The sequence below is a fragment of the Phoca vitulina genome, unplaced genomic scaffold, assembly GCF_004348235.1.
Source record: "Phoca vitulina isolate PV1807 unplaced genomic scaffold, GSC_HSeal_1.0 scaffold2, whole genome shotgun sequence".
Taxonomy (NCBI): Eukaryota; Metazoa; Chordata; class Mammalia; order Carnivora; family Phocidae; genus Phoca; species Phoca vitulina.
This window is the reverse complement of record NW_022589705.1, coordinates 3,371,288-3,387,036: the sequence shown is the minus strand read 5'-3', so window position 1 is coordinate 3,387,036 and position 15,749 is coordinate 3,371,288. Positions and strand designations below refer to the sequence as shown.

At 36.9% G+C, this 15,749-nt stretch overlaps 1 protein-coding gene across 1 annotated transcript in view; it reads right to left on the bottom strand.

The window, feature by feature from the left end:
- Nucleotides 1-15,749, bottom strand: part of SPAG17 (sperm associated antigen 17) — a 226,243-nt gene that overhangs the window by 21,402 nt on the left and 189,092 nt on the right. The window contains exons 32-40 of the mRNA XM_032419281.1: nucleotides 12,848-13,036; nucleotides 11,009-11,154; nucleotides 10,572-10,702; nucleotides 8,360-8,487; nucleotides 5,958-6,140; nucleotides 4,881-4,994; nucleotides 4,301-4,346; nucleotides 2,301-2,400; nucleotides 2,034-2,081 (exon numbers count right to left, since the gene is read on the bottom strand). Of these exons, the coding sequence (XP_032275172.1) occupies nucleotides 2,034-2,081; nucleotides 2,301-2,400; nucleotides 4,301-4,346; nucleotides 4,881-4,994; nucleotides 5,958-6,140; nucleotides 8,360-8,487; nucleotides 10,572-10,702; nucleotides 11,009-11,154; nucleotides 12,848-13,036 (1,085 nt within the window). The remainder of the gene's footprint in view (nucleotides 1-2,033; nucleotides 2,082-2,300; nucleotides 2,401-4,300; nucleotides 4,347-4,880; nucleotides 4,995-5,957; nucleotides 6,141-8,359; nucleotides 8,488-10,571; nucleotides 10,703-11,008; nucleotides 11,155-12,847; nucleotides 13,037-15,749) is intronic.

Sequence of the window (15,749 nt, the reverse complement as noted above, 5' to 3'; positions counted from 1 at the left end):
ATGGACTCTGAAAAACAAACTGAGGGTTCTAGAGGGGAGGGGGGTGGGAGGATGGGTTAGCCTGGTGATGGGTATTGAGGAGGGCACGTTCTGCATGGAGCACTGGGTGTTATGCACAAACAATGAATCATGGAACACTATATCTAAAACTAATGATGTAATGTATGGGGATTAACATAACAATAAAAAAATTAAAAAAAAAAAAAAAAAGAAGAAATCTGAGTTCCTGACAATGTTGTGGTGCTGCTTACCATGGACTGCCCACTTCTGACTTCTTTTACATCAGGAAAGGTAAGCTTCTTTCTTGTAAAAGCACTGACTAGGGGGGTTGTCTGTTAAATGTAGCTGAACCTAATCTTATCTGAGATAGTTCTCATTTTTAGGTCCTTATTACATGCCAGAAATTTTACCAAGTGCTTTACACATCTAATCTTACACTAACTCTATGAGTTACTTTTATTATCCCCATTTTACTGGTCAAAACATCAAGGTGTAGAAAAGGTAAGTAACTTACCTTAAATCACATAACTAGTAAGAGGTGAAGTCTGAATTAAAACCCAGGTTGCCTGCCTCCAAGCCCATGATCTTGATAAGTGCATATGTTAGTCAGCTATTAACCACCTAATGTGTGAGCTGAAAGATACTTCAGGTATTAAATGGCCCAATCATCTCATTTTACAGATAAACACACTGAATTCCTGAGGTAAATTTTACTGAACTAAAACAACCAATCATTCAGCTGTAAGTAATCAAACTGGAACTGACTCTAAGTCCACTGGCTCTGAGACTAGCCCCTTTCTCTTATACTAGCTGGCCTGTCAGAAAATACTGACCAAATCAAAATATCATCTTACTTAAGCAACTTTAATTTCCTATTAAAATATCTTCTCTCTACTGCCTCACCTGATTCATTCCTCAGTCTATGGCAGTGTGGCCTATTGCCTACAGTCTCTTAGAGCTGGTCTCACAAAATAAATCTCCCAGGTGATAAACCCAAATTCTTCTTTCCATTCTCCTTTCTGATTCCTCCACAGAATCTGACACTTGTTGATCACCCTCCATTTCCCGGAAACTCTCTATTTCTTAACCCTGCTCCCCAGATCCATTTCCATGCTGCCAACACTTCTCTTTCTATGACACAAATCTAATTATGCATTTTACTGTCTTCTTCAAAAACTTTCGTTGGCTTGCCATTATCTTCCTGTAGGTTAAAATCTGAAATTGTTAATGTTTCAAAAAATTTTTAAATATGAACGGATAACACATGCACATAATTCAGAAAGTATTAAAGAGTATGTAATAAAAAGGAGGTCTGCATCCCACACTGTCTTCTAACCTCTCCATCTCCTTCCCCATAGGCAATCATTGTCACCAATCTCTTAGAACTCCTTTCAGGGATACTCTATGAGACAATACATACCTTCTAGTTTGACCTTGAATATAGGGGTGGCCCATAGACGGAGGGTCCTATCTCACCACTTCTCCCACACATTCTACAAGGTAACCCAGACATTTTTATGAAGAAGAATCTTCATCCTTCCTCCAGTCATTGTGGAGAGGAGCCATGCAAATGTGTGCGACAGTACCATATGAACCACTATATACTCAGTAAATATATCTGGCTTCCTATCCTGATGGGGTGGTATCCTCAGCTAGGAATAAAAGGAAACCAAAGCACATAATGCTTAGAGCACACTCCTCATCTGAATTATAAGAACCTTGAAGGCTTATGACTAGGCTCTGCATTAAGTTCTAGGATATTTATTAGTATATTAGAATTAACAGAGCACAGAGAGTACCTGAGAACTTTCTTGCTTATGAAAAGGAGTGGATCTACGTAACGGTCAAATGGGCTTCCTTTAGAAATGGTGACATCCTCACTCATAAGCTGAGTAACCACTTGGAAAAATGTAGAAGAGATTCAAATAACAGCAGAGAGCCTGGATGGTAGGACCTTTCAACCTATCTCATTTCCATGACCCCACGAAACTGGTCCTTTTCACATGCTTAGATATACTTCAAGATAGAATTACCTCTTTTGTGCCAACTTTTCTTTCCAGTGCTTTGCTTGTGTTGTGTACCTGGGGGAAAGGAAAGGAAAGTATGATGGAAAAGGGCAATGCTCTCAGCTTACAAAAATACAAGAAAAACCTCCACTGTATGATAAATTGTTGACAGTGTAGGAGATGAAAGTCTGAGAGTTCATGGATGTCATCCCCCAGAGTTAGGATACTGTCTCTCCATTTCCTCAGTCACTGTATGCTTCACACTAATTGGAACACATTATGGGATGAGCTTACCTCCATTTCTTTTCAAAGAAATCTGAATCCAGTGTTTCTGGCAGATGTTTTGGAGCAGTAGGCAAAGATTGCTTGAATAAATCGGTTAGGTGGGCTGCAACTTTAAAAAGAGACAAATTTAACTTTTATCCTCACTTCTTGATGGCACAATGCATGGTCAGTGCCCGATTACTCACTTGAGAGGATTTCTAAGAGCCTACATTTAATCTATCAAGTGTTTTCTAGAATTTCCATGACCGAGCTGTAATATAACAGTAAACCAGACCACTTTTAGGAAATAGCCTATGAGAGAACACACATCTTCTTGTCAAAATGTAAAATGTAGTGACCTCTCGTTTATCCCACAGCATTAGGGGAATCAGTGTTTTACTTAACTGAATTTCTTCATATCTAAAACACCAAAACTTAAAAAAAATTAACCATTTTGTTGAAATTGTTTTTCTAAAAAAAATCTATGGATATGAACATAATACAATAGTTATTTGATAATTTGGGCAGTTATTCTGAGCCTATTCCTCAGAACATGGTCTCAGTGGGATGTTAACAAAGATTTAAAAAATTAAAAAGGTTCCATGTTTTATGGTTATATGAGCTTGGGAAACATTGATTTATACAAGGTTAAATATGTTTTGTTAATTTACACTGTGGCTCTCTAAAAAATAAGGCAATATACAGGATTATCCAAACTCATTTTATCATAAAATTCATTTTTGGTGCAGCCATTTCATAAATGAGTGTTTTGGGAAATACTTTGGGGAGAATTGACTTAAAATCACCACTCTTAATATTTCAAGGGCAGCTGTGAGCATGCAAGATCTTGTTTGACTCTTGTGTCTGTTTGTATGTTTGAAAAATATATTTAGTTCATCCTACATTATTAGGCAACCTACCCATTTACCTCTATGGTGATTGTTCCCTCACGCCACAGGTTACAAATTCAAATGCTACAAGGTAGAGATCCCAGATAAAGTATAGAGCATCTAGTTAAATTTGAACTTCAGATGAGCAACAAATAATTTTTTAGTATAAGTATGTCCCAAATCTAACATGGAATAAACTTATACTGAAAGGTTACTTGTCGTTTATCTGAAATTCAAATTTAACTGGGCTTTCTGTATTTTTATTTGCTAAATTGACAATCCTAGTATAATGGGCTTCCCAGGTGAAAGAGTGACAAGAGTGGCAACTGAGGGTTGTGATCGATTCTTCTGTTCATGGTCATTCTAAAGGGGCAGCTGTTAATCTCTTCAGCCAAACGTCACTATGTGGTAATGTCACATTTCAGGAGATGGAAAATTCAGATAAACAAAAATAAGTGTGCAAGCCAAACACTGTGGGGGACACATAATACACATCTGTGGGCTAAATGAAGCCCATGCCTGCCAGTTTCTGACCTTTGTCATATGGCCAGAATAGAAAAGGAAAAAAAAAAAATCCCAAACCACCAAATTGTTCTGGGCTTGTCTGTTGTGAACTATGAAGTCATATAACTAAGTTTGCTGGGGATGTATATTCCCCAAATGAATATGCTTTGAATGACGCTATTTTCTTAGACTGCTTGAGATACATAGTGCAAAGTTTTGGTGATACCTATAGTTGCTCAAAAGTTCTGTGTGTGTGTGTGTGTGTGTGTGTGTGTGTGTGTGTGTGCGCGCGCGCGCGCGCCAGGAGGAGAGTGTTGGCTGGTTGACTGTGTCCCTCTTGTATCTTAGCTATGTTGGAAATACAAGCTGAGGTTAACATAAACGTCAAATGTCAACTGTTTCCTTTCAACAAATCAAAGTTAAAAATAAATTAGAGGCAGTCACGGTTTTCAAGGATCTCACAGTTCAGGCAGAAAAAAATATGTAAAAAATCATTACAATACAACATGGCCAATATGGCAACAGAAATATGTACGTGGTACTTTGCTGTCAGATGAAGGAATGACTGAGAAGTGTATTTAAGATTTTTAAATATTTTGCAGAAAAATATTAAAGTTAAAATATTAAAGTAGTTACCTTCAGTTACATGACTTTTTGTAGTTTTTTCCATTTTAGGGAATGACTGAAACGAAGATAGAATTCCTTAACGATGATGATTATATTACATACACATTCACTTTGCTTAAAAGCATTCTTCATGTGCTCAATAGATCTTTTATGGAAACTACTATAAAATGAATTAGTTTTTAATGCCAATACAAAATTTATTAGATCTTTTTAGCCATTCCTTTCACTTAACAAATTTTTTAAAATGCAAATCATTTTAAGTTGTAGAAATTCCTCTTTCTTCCTTCTTCCTATTTCATTCATTAATTAATTCATTCAACATTTTGATGAACATCAGTTTCTCGAAAGACAATATAAACTTTTATTTAAGAGCCTTCACAATTATTTATGATTTAAGGAAGAGCCTAAAAAGCATTTGGAAAATTCAGTACATGAGGAATCGGATTTCCCCAGAAATAAGAAATTACAAGGAGGGAGCAAAGGCTCCATAGAAGTGGCAGAAACAGCTTTAGTTGTAATATTTTGTCTTGAAGCACCTAATATTGAAACAACAGTAAAAATATTGGTACATAAAATATTTTGTTCTCACCATAACTAGCTTGAGGAGATCTGCAGCGTTGCCCCTCTCCTCCTCAGTTCTGGAATCTTTAACAGTCATTTCCTGTAGCTTGTCTTCTTTCTTTAGAATATGGTTTATATAATCCTAAATCAGCAGAATAAAATAAATCAATATAAAACAGAAATAAAGTAGAAAGAGATGCCAAAATAGTCAATATCAACTTGAAATACTACAAAATGAGTAAGAATATATAAGATCACAATGCTCAACAAACCAGTTACTAGTTGAGCAATCTGGAAAACCTTTTCCTTAATTGTATTAATTAGCAAAGACCTGAAAAGTCCAAAGGCAAAGCTTGGAGGGCCACAAGATATTAGAACTGTATGAAGACCCCAGAGAGGTCCAGCTTCTAACTCTATGCTCCAGTGTCCTCATCAATAAAATGTACAGACTTGGGTTAGATGGTTTCTAGAGTCCTCTCCAGGGATAGTCTTTATGATTCTTCTATGAATGTAAGTTTAGGCTTTGTCCATGCCTTTGCTTCCAAGAGAAATATACTTTACTTTTTCCCTAGGTACCTATTTTCATAAATAAATGGTCCCTTGCTCTATGCCAGGTGCTGGGTATATAACCATAAACGAAAAGCATCTGATCTTGTTCTGAGACAGTTAACAAAGTAGACAGTGAGATGGTACAGATATAGCTGAATCAATTGACTATATATTTACAAATTCTTAAACCATTTCCAAAAACCAACAATGCTTTTCTTCCCTGGACAAGTATCAGATGAATAAACAGATCTACCTTTTTCCAGAGGTCATTAAACCAGTTTCCCATAAAGTAAGAAAGAAGGGGGACTCTATATAGCAATCACATGTAAAAGTTATTTATCTTTTCAATGTCTCAGGGCCTCAATACTTCCTATACCTTATGGGAACCATTAAGTTTTTCTACCTCTCAACCTCCTACCCTCTGGAAAATTGACATTCATGTGTTGCATTAGATAACTAGTGGTAGAATTACATAATTTCAAGTTCCTCAGGAAACCAAGAGGAATAATTGCCCTGTTCCTGATTCTTCTGGATCAGGTTACCTGAATTCCATTACCTTAAGGGAAATCTGCAACTTCAATTTCACCTCATCCCTTATGACCTCGTGCTGGATGAACTGGCGCATCTGTAGCACTTTGGGGCTCTTGAGTATAGGGGCTGGGGCACTTACTAGCTGTTTGGACCCAATGTCAAGGCCCTTCCAAATCTGAGTGCCAAATGGAGGTCCGGGAGTTTTTTTCTGTTAACAAAACAAAGCAAAACCACCATCAAAAAAAAAAAAAAAAAGTTTTAACATTAATTTTATTTATTTATTTATTTAATTAATTAATTATTATTATTATTATTTTTACTGAGCCCTTATTTATATAGATACTATGCAAGGAACTACTTGTTAGGGAATGCAATAGTAAAAAAAAAAAAAGAATCTCTGCTCCCTAAAAGTTTCTCAAATATAAGGAAAATTGGTAACAGAACTGGGCAAGCTTTCCTCTTTATATGTGTTACCAGGAATCTGGATATTTTAAAATCCTGCTGCGTTATGTCCCACTGAATAGCATTTAGGGGAGTAGTAAGCAATGTGGTATCATGGAAATGTAGCTTAGCTTATGCCAAATGCATGTGACTATTGCTTACTACCCACAAGTAGCCTAAGACATTTGGAATAAGCAGTCTTGAACTTTCTGTTTTCATGTTCATTTTGACCTAGAGAGACTGAGAGAGAAATCATCCCATAGATTTGGGTGGTCTTTGAGCTCACTCTAGATCAAACATGCTTCCAGAGTCTTGGGCACAAATGTCTGCCTCAGAGCCGACTCACGTCTTTATGTTATCCTTGTAACTGATTTTCAGGAGTAGTGTGCTTTGATGCCCTATGTCCTATAGGGTGTGTGATGTGCTTCACTGTAAGATGCTGTTCCGTGTCTGATACCTGGTCAGAGATAACCACGCAGAGGCTTGCCTGGGCAGAGCCACTACTACTGGACATAGGAGGTCATTGCTATAGGAGTTGCAGAGGAAGAGAATGAGCTTCCTTCATGCATCTTAGATGTGGCATATTATTGGTCATCAAGCACTACTTTCAACTTGGATATAGCCTGAGTGAGCCATTTGGTGTGGCTTTTTTATTTTTCAGATAAGGAAGTAGAGGTCTAATGTGACTTGTCCCAAATCCCACATTAATAATTGGTAGACTCACGACTAGAATTCAGATCACCTTCATTCACCATGTTGGTTACAGTCACCAAATTAAAATATAGGACTAAGAGGTCTTTGTTATCTTTTTTAAAAAATATTTTATTTATTTATTTGAGAGAGGGCAAAGAGAGAGAGCATGAGGTGGGGGGGGAGGGGCAGAGGGAGAGGGAGAAGCAGGCTCCTCACTGAGCAGGACCCTGGGATCATGACCTGAGCTGAAGGCGACTCTTAACTGACTGAGCCACCCAGGCTACCCAAGGTCTTTGTTATGTTAAGTGTTCATTATCTGTGCCGTTGCTATTACCAGATTGTTTAGGGGAGCAAAATTCATTATACATCAAAAACATTATCCTCCCTACCTAACACTAGTATGTCTCTCTGATCATATTATCAATGTCTTCATTGATTTAATAATTTAACATCTGATAAATATGCTGGACATATTACACAAATTGCTTGCAAAATGAAATGTCAAATCTTGCACGATGCAGGACTTCGTGATTCTTGCTCAAGATGTTTTCTTCCATTCTTTAAAAACACTTTAGGTGGGGCTTCTCTAATCTGACATAATTACAGTGTTTACTTTTTAACACTGTAGTTGCAAATCCTTTGTATAATCTTTCACATTCTTCTTTTTTTTTTTTAAAGATTTTATTTATTTATTTGACAGAGAGAGAGCACAAGTAAGCAGAGTGGCAGGCAGAGGGAGAGGGAGAAGCAGGCTCTCCGCCAAGCAGGGAGCCGGACGTGGGGCTCGATCCCAAGACCCCAGGACCATGACCCGAGCCGAAGGCAGCTGCTTAACCGACTGAGCCACCCAGGCGCCCCTCTTTCACATTATTCTTACATGCTTCAGTCTGTGCATTAGTAAATTAGGGGAGAAAGGGAGTGTGAAAGACCTAAATTGTGTGTTTAAACTAACAGATAAGGAATGAGAAGGAAAGATTTCTGTATTGCATAATATCAGTAATTCCATGATGGGAGAGGTAGAACATGCATTACTCAGAGTGGATATTTTCATACTATAGGAAGATGTTTGAGCCTGCAATATAGGCTAAAAGAAATAAAACTGAGATTTAGCTAGTCAGGTATATTTCTCTAAAATCTACAAATGTTAAAGTCTTCAAATATAAATCTCCTGAGCCCATTAACAATTTATGTAAGAATGAAAATATGTGAATATATAGGAGAAGACCTGAGACTCCAATACATTGATGGATGGATATGCAAGTGTAGTGACTTCCCAGAAGAAAAAATTTATACCTCAATAGAGGGAAATGTCTCCCATGACCTTGACTGGAGATTAGGAGGAACAATTGTATCTAATTCTTTCTTCATTAGCCACGGTGATGCTTCATGAAAAGGGCGAAGGACAGTGATGCTCAGGGTGCCTGGTTCAAAGAGTTATCAGAGGATCATTTCTCTATCAAAAAGATTCTGAGAAATTCAATAGGTTTTCACTAAATTCAACAAACACTTTTTTAAAAAGATTTATTTATTTATTTGAGAGAGTGTGTGCAAGTGGGGAGAGGGGCAGAGAGAATCTCAAGCAGACTCCCCACTGAGCATGGAGCCCCATATAAGGCTCTATCTCACAACCCATGAGATCATGACCTGAGAAGAAACCAAGAGTCTGACACTTAACCGACTGAGCCAAACCAGGCGCCCCTCAACAAACACTGCAATACGCAGTGATTGTGATTAAGAACCTTATGATCTAAACAAGAAAAGTCAGGCTTTTAGCTACTGTAACACCTGGAGACTGGGTTTAGATCACATGGAATTATTAATTGATACCTTACCATTCTTCAAAAACCACATCCAGGTCTTGTTGGTTCACTTGAGCTCATCCACTGACCTACTTTGGATCATCTGTGTCTGAGAGATCCTGTTCTGGGCTACAACAACAACCAGCTTTTCTACCCAGATCTACTCTGCGACTGAATCCCACTAGCAGTCAGAGTGACTGATTACGTTAGGCCATGATTTAAACATTTCTTTGACCTCCCACTGCTTGCCGGATAAAACTGATACCTCAGTATTTTCTCATCCTGCCTCAACTCACACCATTCCTCCTTCTATGTAGCTACTTTGGCCTTTTCCTCCCTCTTCTCTATGGCTTTTTGCTTTCTGCTTTGTACCGTCTCTTCCAAGAAAGCTCTCCCTCCTATTTTAATCAACTGCTACTTTTCCACCAGTTCTTAGCTCCACTGTCTTCAGGGAAGACTTCTAGACTACATCAGATTCCTGCTCTAATGGAAACATACTCCTTTCCTTCAAAGACCTTATTCTAATTGATAATCATATAATCACAGTTATTGTGTGCTATACAATTAATGCCTATCTCTCTCATTAAACTCTAAGCTCTATGAAGGCAGGATCCATGCTGTTTTAGCTCACTACTGTATTCCTAATACCCAGCCAGTGTGTTTGGCACATTGTAGGTTATCAAGTAGATGCTAGTTCAATAACTAACAAAGCCATTTGCAATGAATTCTCATATAGTTCTACACATGCACTGCACAACCAGTCAGAGCGCCCACTCTCCATATTCACAGGCAAAGAACAAGGTTTACTATATCATGCACATGTGCATTGATACACTAAAAGATGTAAGTGTGCAGGGATGCAGGAATATTCATAAATAAGTGTAAAGTATATCCCACCAACCAGAGAACAGATAAAAAAGGAACATACATAAACCTAGATACAAAAGATTGGTTCTTACATAGATGACATCCAAGTTTATATCTATGTTTAAATACATATATGACATAAATTGATGTTTCTTTTTTTTTCTTTAAAGATTTTTTTTTTAAGTAATCTCTACATCCAATGTGGGGCTCAAACTCACAATCCCAAGATCAAGAGTTGCATGCTCTACCAACTAAGCCAGCCAGGTGCCCCTCTGATGATTCTTTCTTAATGCATTATGTGTCTCTAATCTTTAGCCACACACTGATTTCTTTAAAATTGATGAGAATAATATAAATACACAATGAATATATATATATATATATATATATATATACTTATCCTATATTTCAGGTTGGCTTTCTAACTCACACATCAAACATATTTTCTTTTCTTATTATATTAAATTCATCAAGGCAACACCTTCAAAATGACAAAAAAAAAATGAACTTACAAGCAATATCTCACTTTTCTTTTTTTTCCCTACCAAGATGAAAGGAACACATAAATAGAATCATAGCTACATACCTAACATGTCTAAAGACATTCAAATCTGCTTACAGGTAGGAGAAGGACTCATACACAGTTTATAGGCTGATGCTCAGATAAAGCTTGGAATGAACATAAATAACTGTAGACACAGGTTGACATGGCCAGGTGGCAAGTAGAGTTGAAAAGTGAGCAAAGGAAGAAAGTAGAGTTGACATGGGGGTGGACTGGATAAAGAGGCTGGGAGCTGGTAAGGAGACACAATGACTTCCAGACATTCTGGATTCCCTACCTGGTTGTTCCTGTACTGGGTCCTGGAGAACAACAGTAGAGGATTCTCCATATGCCAAGGATAGGTATTCTTCTATGTCACTGTCACGAAGAAGTTCCACTCCTGATCCATCAGCATAAACGACAAAAAACCTATTTGAAGCAATAAAATCAAACCACTTGAAGTATTAGTTAAAGTGCTCCTTAAACTTGGAATTTAAAATAAAAGTCAGTGGTGCCTGGGTGGCTCAGTTTGTTAATTGTCTGCCTTCAGCTCAGGTCATGATCTCAGGGTCCTGGGATCGAGCCCTGAGTTGGGCTCCCTGCTGAGCAGGGAGAGTCTGCCTCTCCCTCTGCCTTCCCCCTGCTTCTGCTTGTGCTCTCTCTGTCTGTCTCTCTCAAATAAGTGAATAAAATCTTTAAAAAAAAAAAGTCATGGTATTATTTTTATCATATTACCTGGGCACGTGTTCACCATAGATTTGCAGATGATTCTTATAAAGGTGAGTAGATGATAAATTATCATAGCCTTCAGCTTTTTCACTTAGATCCTCTTCCAAATTGTTTTCAGGTACCATAGTTGATATGCTACCATCAGCCATAACCTAAGGGACAAAGTATGTAAGGAACTAAAAGAAAAGAAATGTCATGAAGCTTGTGTTTCCCATTTGAGAAAGCATGTGGTCTTTTGGTATATTCAGAAAATCAGGGATATTTATCTCCAAGGTAATATTAAGTACAGTTGGCATTAATAAAAGTGAAAACCCAGTGGCACATCTCTACTTAAAACCACACCTAGACTGTGAATACAAACTGGAAGACAAACTGGAATATACTCAGAGGAAGGTGGCAAAGATAGCAGGGGACTCAAAACCTTATCTTTTGAGCATTAGTTAGGAACTGGGGATTTAAACATTGATGAGAGACTACTTATGTGATAGATGTCTTGAAATACTAAAGAAGTGGTAGTATGGAGAAGTTTATATTCTGTGATTGCAAGTGCAGAATCAGGATTCATGATACTAAATCTTTAGTATCAGCATGAGATTTAGTATCAGCATGAGAAGAAAGGTTCTAGCCATTACTACTATTTAGATATGGCATGGATCTCTCCACGAAGGAGTGTGGTTCAGGCTGAAAGACCATTGAAGGAGATGCCCAAGAAGAGCATTAATGCCTAGAAGAATGCTTGGCCTGAATGTTCCATGTGTTTAAACTTAGAGGGTTTAGGGCTTTAAGGTTCAATTTCAATTCACTATAAATTGAAATTTGTTAGCAGCCTGAACTCATGCTGGGAAGAGTCTCATTTTTTGAGGGCCAAAAAACCAAGCAGGATCAGGGCTACTCTGCATACCAAACCAAAGCTGGGGACTCGGTGCTATGGTTCCAAATCTGAAAAATAACTTCACCACCTACTAGCTGATACACAAACTTCTACTGTTGGGTGGAGGAGTGAAACAAGGAGAAATGCTTAGAGCAGGGGTTGGCAAACCATTTTTTTCAAGGGACAGGGAGTAAATATTTTAGGATTTGTAGGCCACACAGTTTCTGTTGCAACTACTCATCTCTACCATTGTATGCCAAAGCAGTCGGAGACGAATGAGCATGGCTGTATTCCAATAAAACTATATCATGACATTGAGGTTTGAATTTCCTGTAATTTTTATGTGTCATGAAATATTCTTCTCCTTTTAAGTTTTCCCAACCATTTAAAAATATAAAAGCCATTTTTAGCTGATGGGCCTATATAAAGAGGTGGCCATGGTTTGCCAGCTTTAGGCCTGGATGTAAGAGGATAGTTGTGGTGTTGAAGGACAGAGAAACAGAAGATAGAGCTCTGCCATCTACTAGCTAAGTGCTGCTCCCACCTCCCCATCTTCAATCCTACTAGAATCCTCACTAATTGATACTTCTCACCATGGATTCTCTGCCTAGTCAAGCAAACTTGTTCTCAATTATCCTGGATACAGACCATTCTTACATCATTTCTTTTTGTTGGCATTATTTTTAAATGTTTAGTAATGTTTCTTCCCTTCCATTCTAATTCTTTATTTGGCCTTAACATTTCTACCATCCCAACTGTTTGACTTTCTATCCCCTTGGAAGTACACTTGAGAAGCAAAGATATTGACATTCATTATTGCTTATGCAAAGTATTGGCAGTAAGTGGATAACTAATCCCAAGGCCGCCAAGGTATAAAGCTTCATGGAAGCGCGCTAGTGTGAAATATCTCAAAAAAAAAAAAAAAAAAAAAAAAAAAATCCAGCCCCTTTCTCCATTCTAATGATGCCCTTTACCTGAAAGGTATTTCCCTCAGGATCCAGGACCTCACAGATAACCTCTGATGTGTGCTTCATGATGTACCTGCTAGCTCTTAGCTGCTCACGTTTTTGGAAAGGATGGTATATATCACTGCTTAATTCATGGCAATATATAGCTGAGCAATCCCTATCAATGTGGAGGCAGCCTGTGTTTGGAGGTAACACCTGGAAGGGTAACAGAAAGAGAGAAATTATTTAAAATGTCTTGTTCAACATGAAGGATTTGGAAAATCATTTTTAGGAAAAAAAATTATACATAGATCTCAGCCATAAATTGTTTTTATCCAGGAAAAAACAAACAAACAAACATTATCTAAGAGAGGACTTGAGCTTTGGGAAGGGCTCCCTGATAAAGAGGCAAATTGAATAATTAGGGTACAATTCCTTTGTGTCCTCATAATTTATCTACTCACTTTAATATCTTTTCCAAGTAATTGCCTTGTGCCTTCTTATGTCAGATATTTAACATGAAATAATAAAAATATATTTTAACTGACGTCAACACACTCGCCTCTATTAAAAATGTTTGGAACCTTCATGTTCTTGGGCAAAATGTATCTCAAACAGTCAGAAGCTATAGGACAAATGCTTTTAAGAACTCTTATTTGTCTGCGTTCCTCTGGTGGCTGACACGGTCCTTAAGTATTAGCTTTCATGTAATAACTTCTGGTTCAGATAGACTCATTTTTGAGGCATAATTCACATACCATAAAGTATACATTCAATGGATTTTACTATGTTCAAAAACATGTGCAAATGTTATCACTAATTTCAGAACATTGTCAGCATCCCAAAAAGAAACACTGATGTCATGAGCAGTCACTCTGCATCACCCCTGACCCTAGCTCCTGGCGACCAGTGATCAGCTATCTCTATGGATTTGAATATTCTAGACATTTCATACAGATGGAAGCATGCAATATGAGGCCTTTTGTGTCTGGCTTCTTTCACTTAGCATAATATTTTCAAGATTCATCCATGTTGTTGTGTGTATCAATACTTCATTCTTTTTCATGGATCAATAATATTCCATTGTATAGATATATAAAATTTTGTTTATTTGTGAGTTGATTGGACATATGTGTTATTTTCACAATCTTGCTATTATTAACAATGCTATCAACATCTGCATACAAATTTTTGAGTGGATGTATATATTAATTTCCTTTGGACACCTACCTAGGAGTGGAATTGCTGGGTTATATGATAACTCTATTTTTAACTTTTTGAGGGACTGCCAGACTGTTTTCCAAAGTGATTGCACCATTATACATTCCTATCGGCAATGTATGAGGGTTTCAATTTCCCCACAATCTCACTAACACTTATTACTGTCTGTCTTTTTTATTCCAGTCATTTTTGTGGGTGGGAAGTAGTATCTCATAGTTTAATTTGCAATTCCCTAATGACTAATGATGTTGAGCATCTTTTCATGTGCTTATTTGTCATTTATATCACTTCTTTGGAGAAATGTCTATTCAGATCCTTTCCCATTTAAAAAAATTGGGTTGTTAGTCTTCATTGCTGAGTTGTAGTAGTTCTTTATATATTCTGGATACTCGACTATTATCATTTGTATGATTTACAAATAATATCTTCCATTCTGTAGGTTGTCTTTTCACTTTCTGGGTGGTGTCCTTTAAAGCGCAAACTTTTCTCTTTTTGATGAAAGTTTGTGCTTTTGATGTCATCTAAGAAACTGCTGCCAGATTCAAAGACATGAAGATTTGCACTATGTTTTCTTCTAAAAGGTTTGTCATTTGAGCTTTTACAATTAAGTCCTTGTGCTTTTGAATTCATTTCTGTGTATAGTGTAAGATACAGGTCCAACTTTATTCACCATTTGTTGAAAGACTATTCTTTTCACCACTGAATTAGCTTGGCATGCTTATAAAAAGTTTATTGACCACAAGTTGGTAATAAATGAATACCTAGTCCTATTCTATTGATCTATATGCCTATCTTTATTCTAGTACCACATTGTCTTGATTACTGTAGCTTTGTAGTAAGTTTTGAAATCAGGAAGTGTGAGTCATCTAACTTCGTTCTTTTTCAAGATTGTTTTGGCTATTCTGAGTACTTCGAATTTACATAAGAATTTTGGTATCAGCTTATCAAGTTTTGCAAAAAAGGCAGCTGAGATGTTAATAAAGAATGTAGGGAGTACTGCCATCTTAACAATATTAAGTCTTCCATAAACTTAACATGTGATGTTTTCTATTTATTAGGTCTTCTTTAATTTCTTTCAGTGATATTTTATAGTTTTCAGTGTATAAGTCTTATTAAATTTATTTTTAATTATTTTATTCCTTTTTTTAAATCCATATCACCTATTTCACCCATCCCACACTCACCTCTCCTCTAGTAATCATCAGTTTGTTCTCTATGGTTAGGAGTCTCTTTCTTGGCTTATCACTCTCTTTTTTCCCTTTCTGCATTTGTTTTTTTCTTAAATTTCACATATGAGTGAAATCATAAGCTATTTGTCTCTCTCTGACTGATTTATTTTACTTAGGATTATAATTATACTCTGTAGCTCCATCCATGTTGCTGCAGATGGCAAGATTTCATTCCTTTTTATGGCTGAGTAATATTCCATAACATATATATATATATATATATATATATATACACACAATACATCTTCTTTATCCATTCATCTATCAATGGACATTTGAGCTGTTTCCATAATTTAGCTATTGTAAATAATGCTCAATAGACATAGGGGTGCATATATCCTTCCAGATTAGGGGTTTTGTATTCTTTGGGTAAATACCCAGTAGTGCCATTACTGGATCATAGGGTAGTCCTATTTTTAACTTTTTGAGGAAGCTCCATACTGTTTTCCACAATGGTTGCACCAGTTCAAATTCCCGCC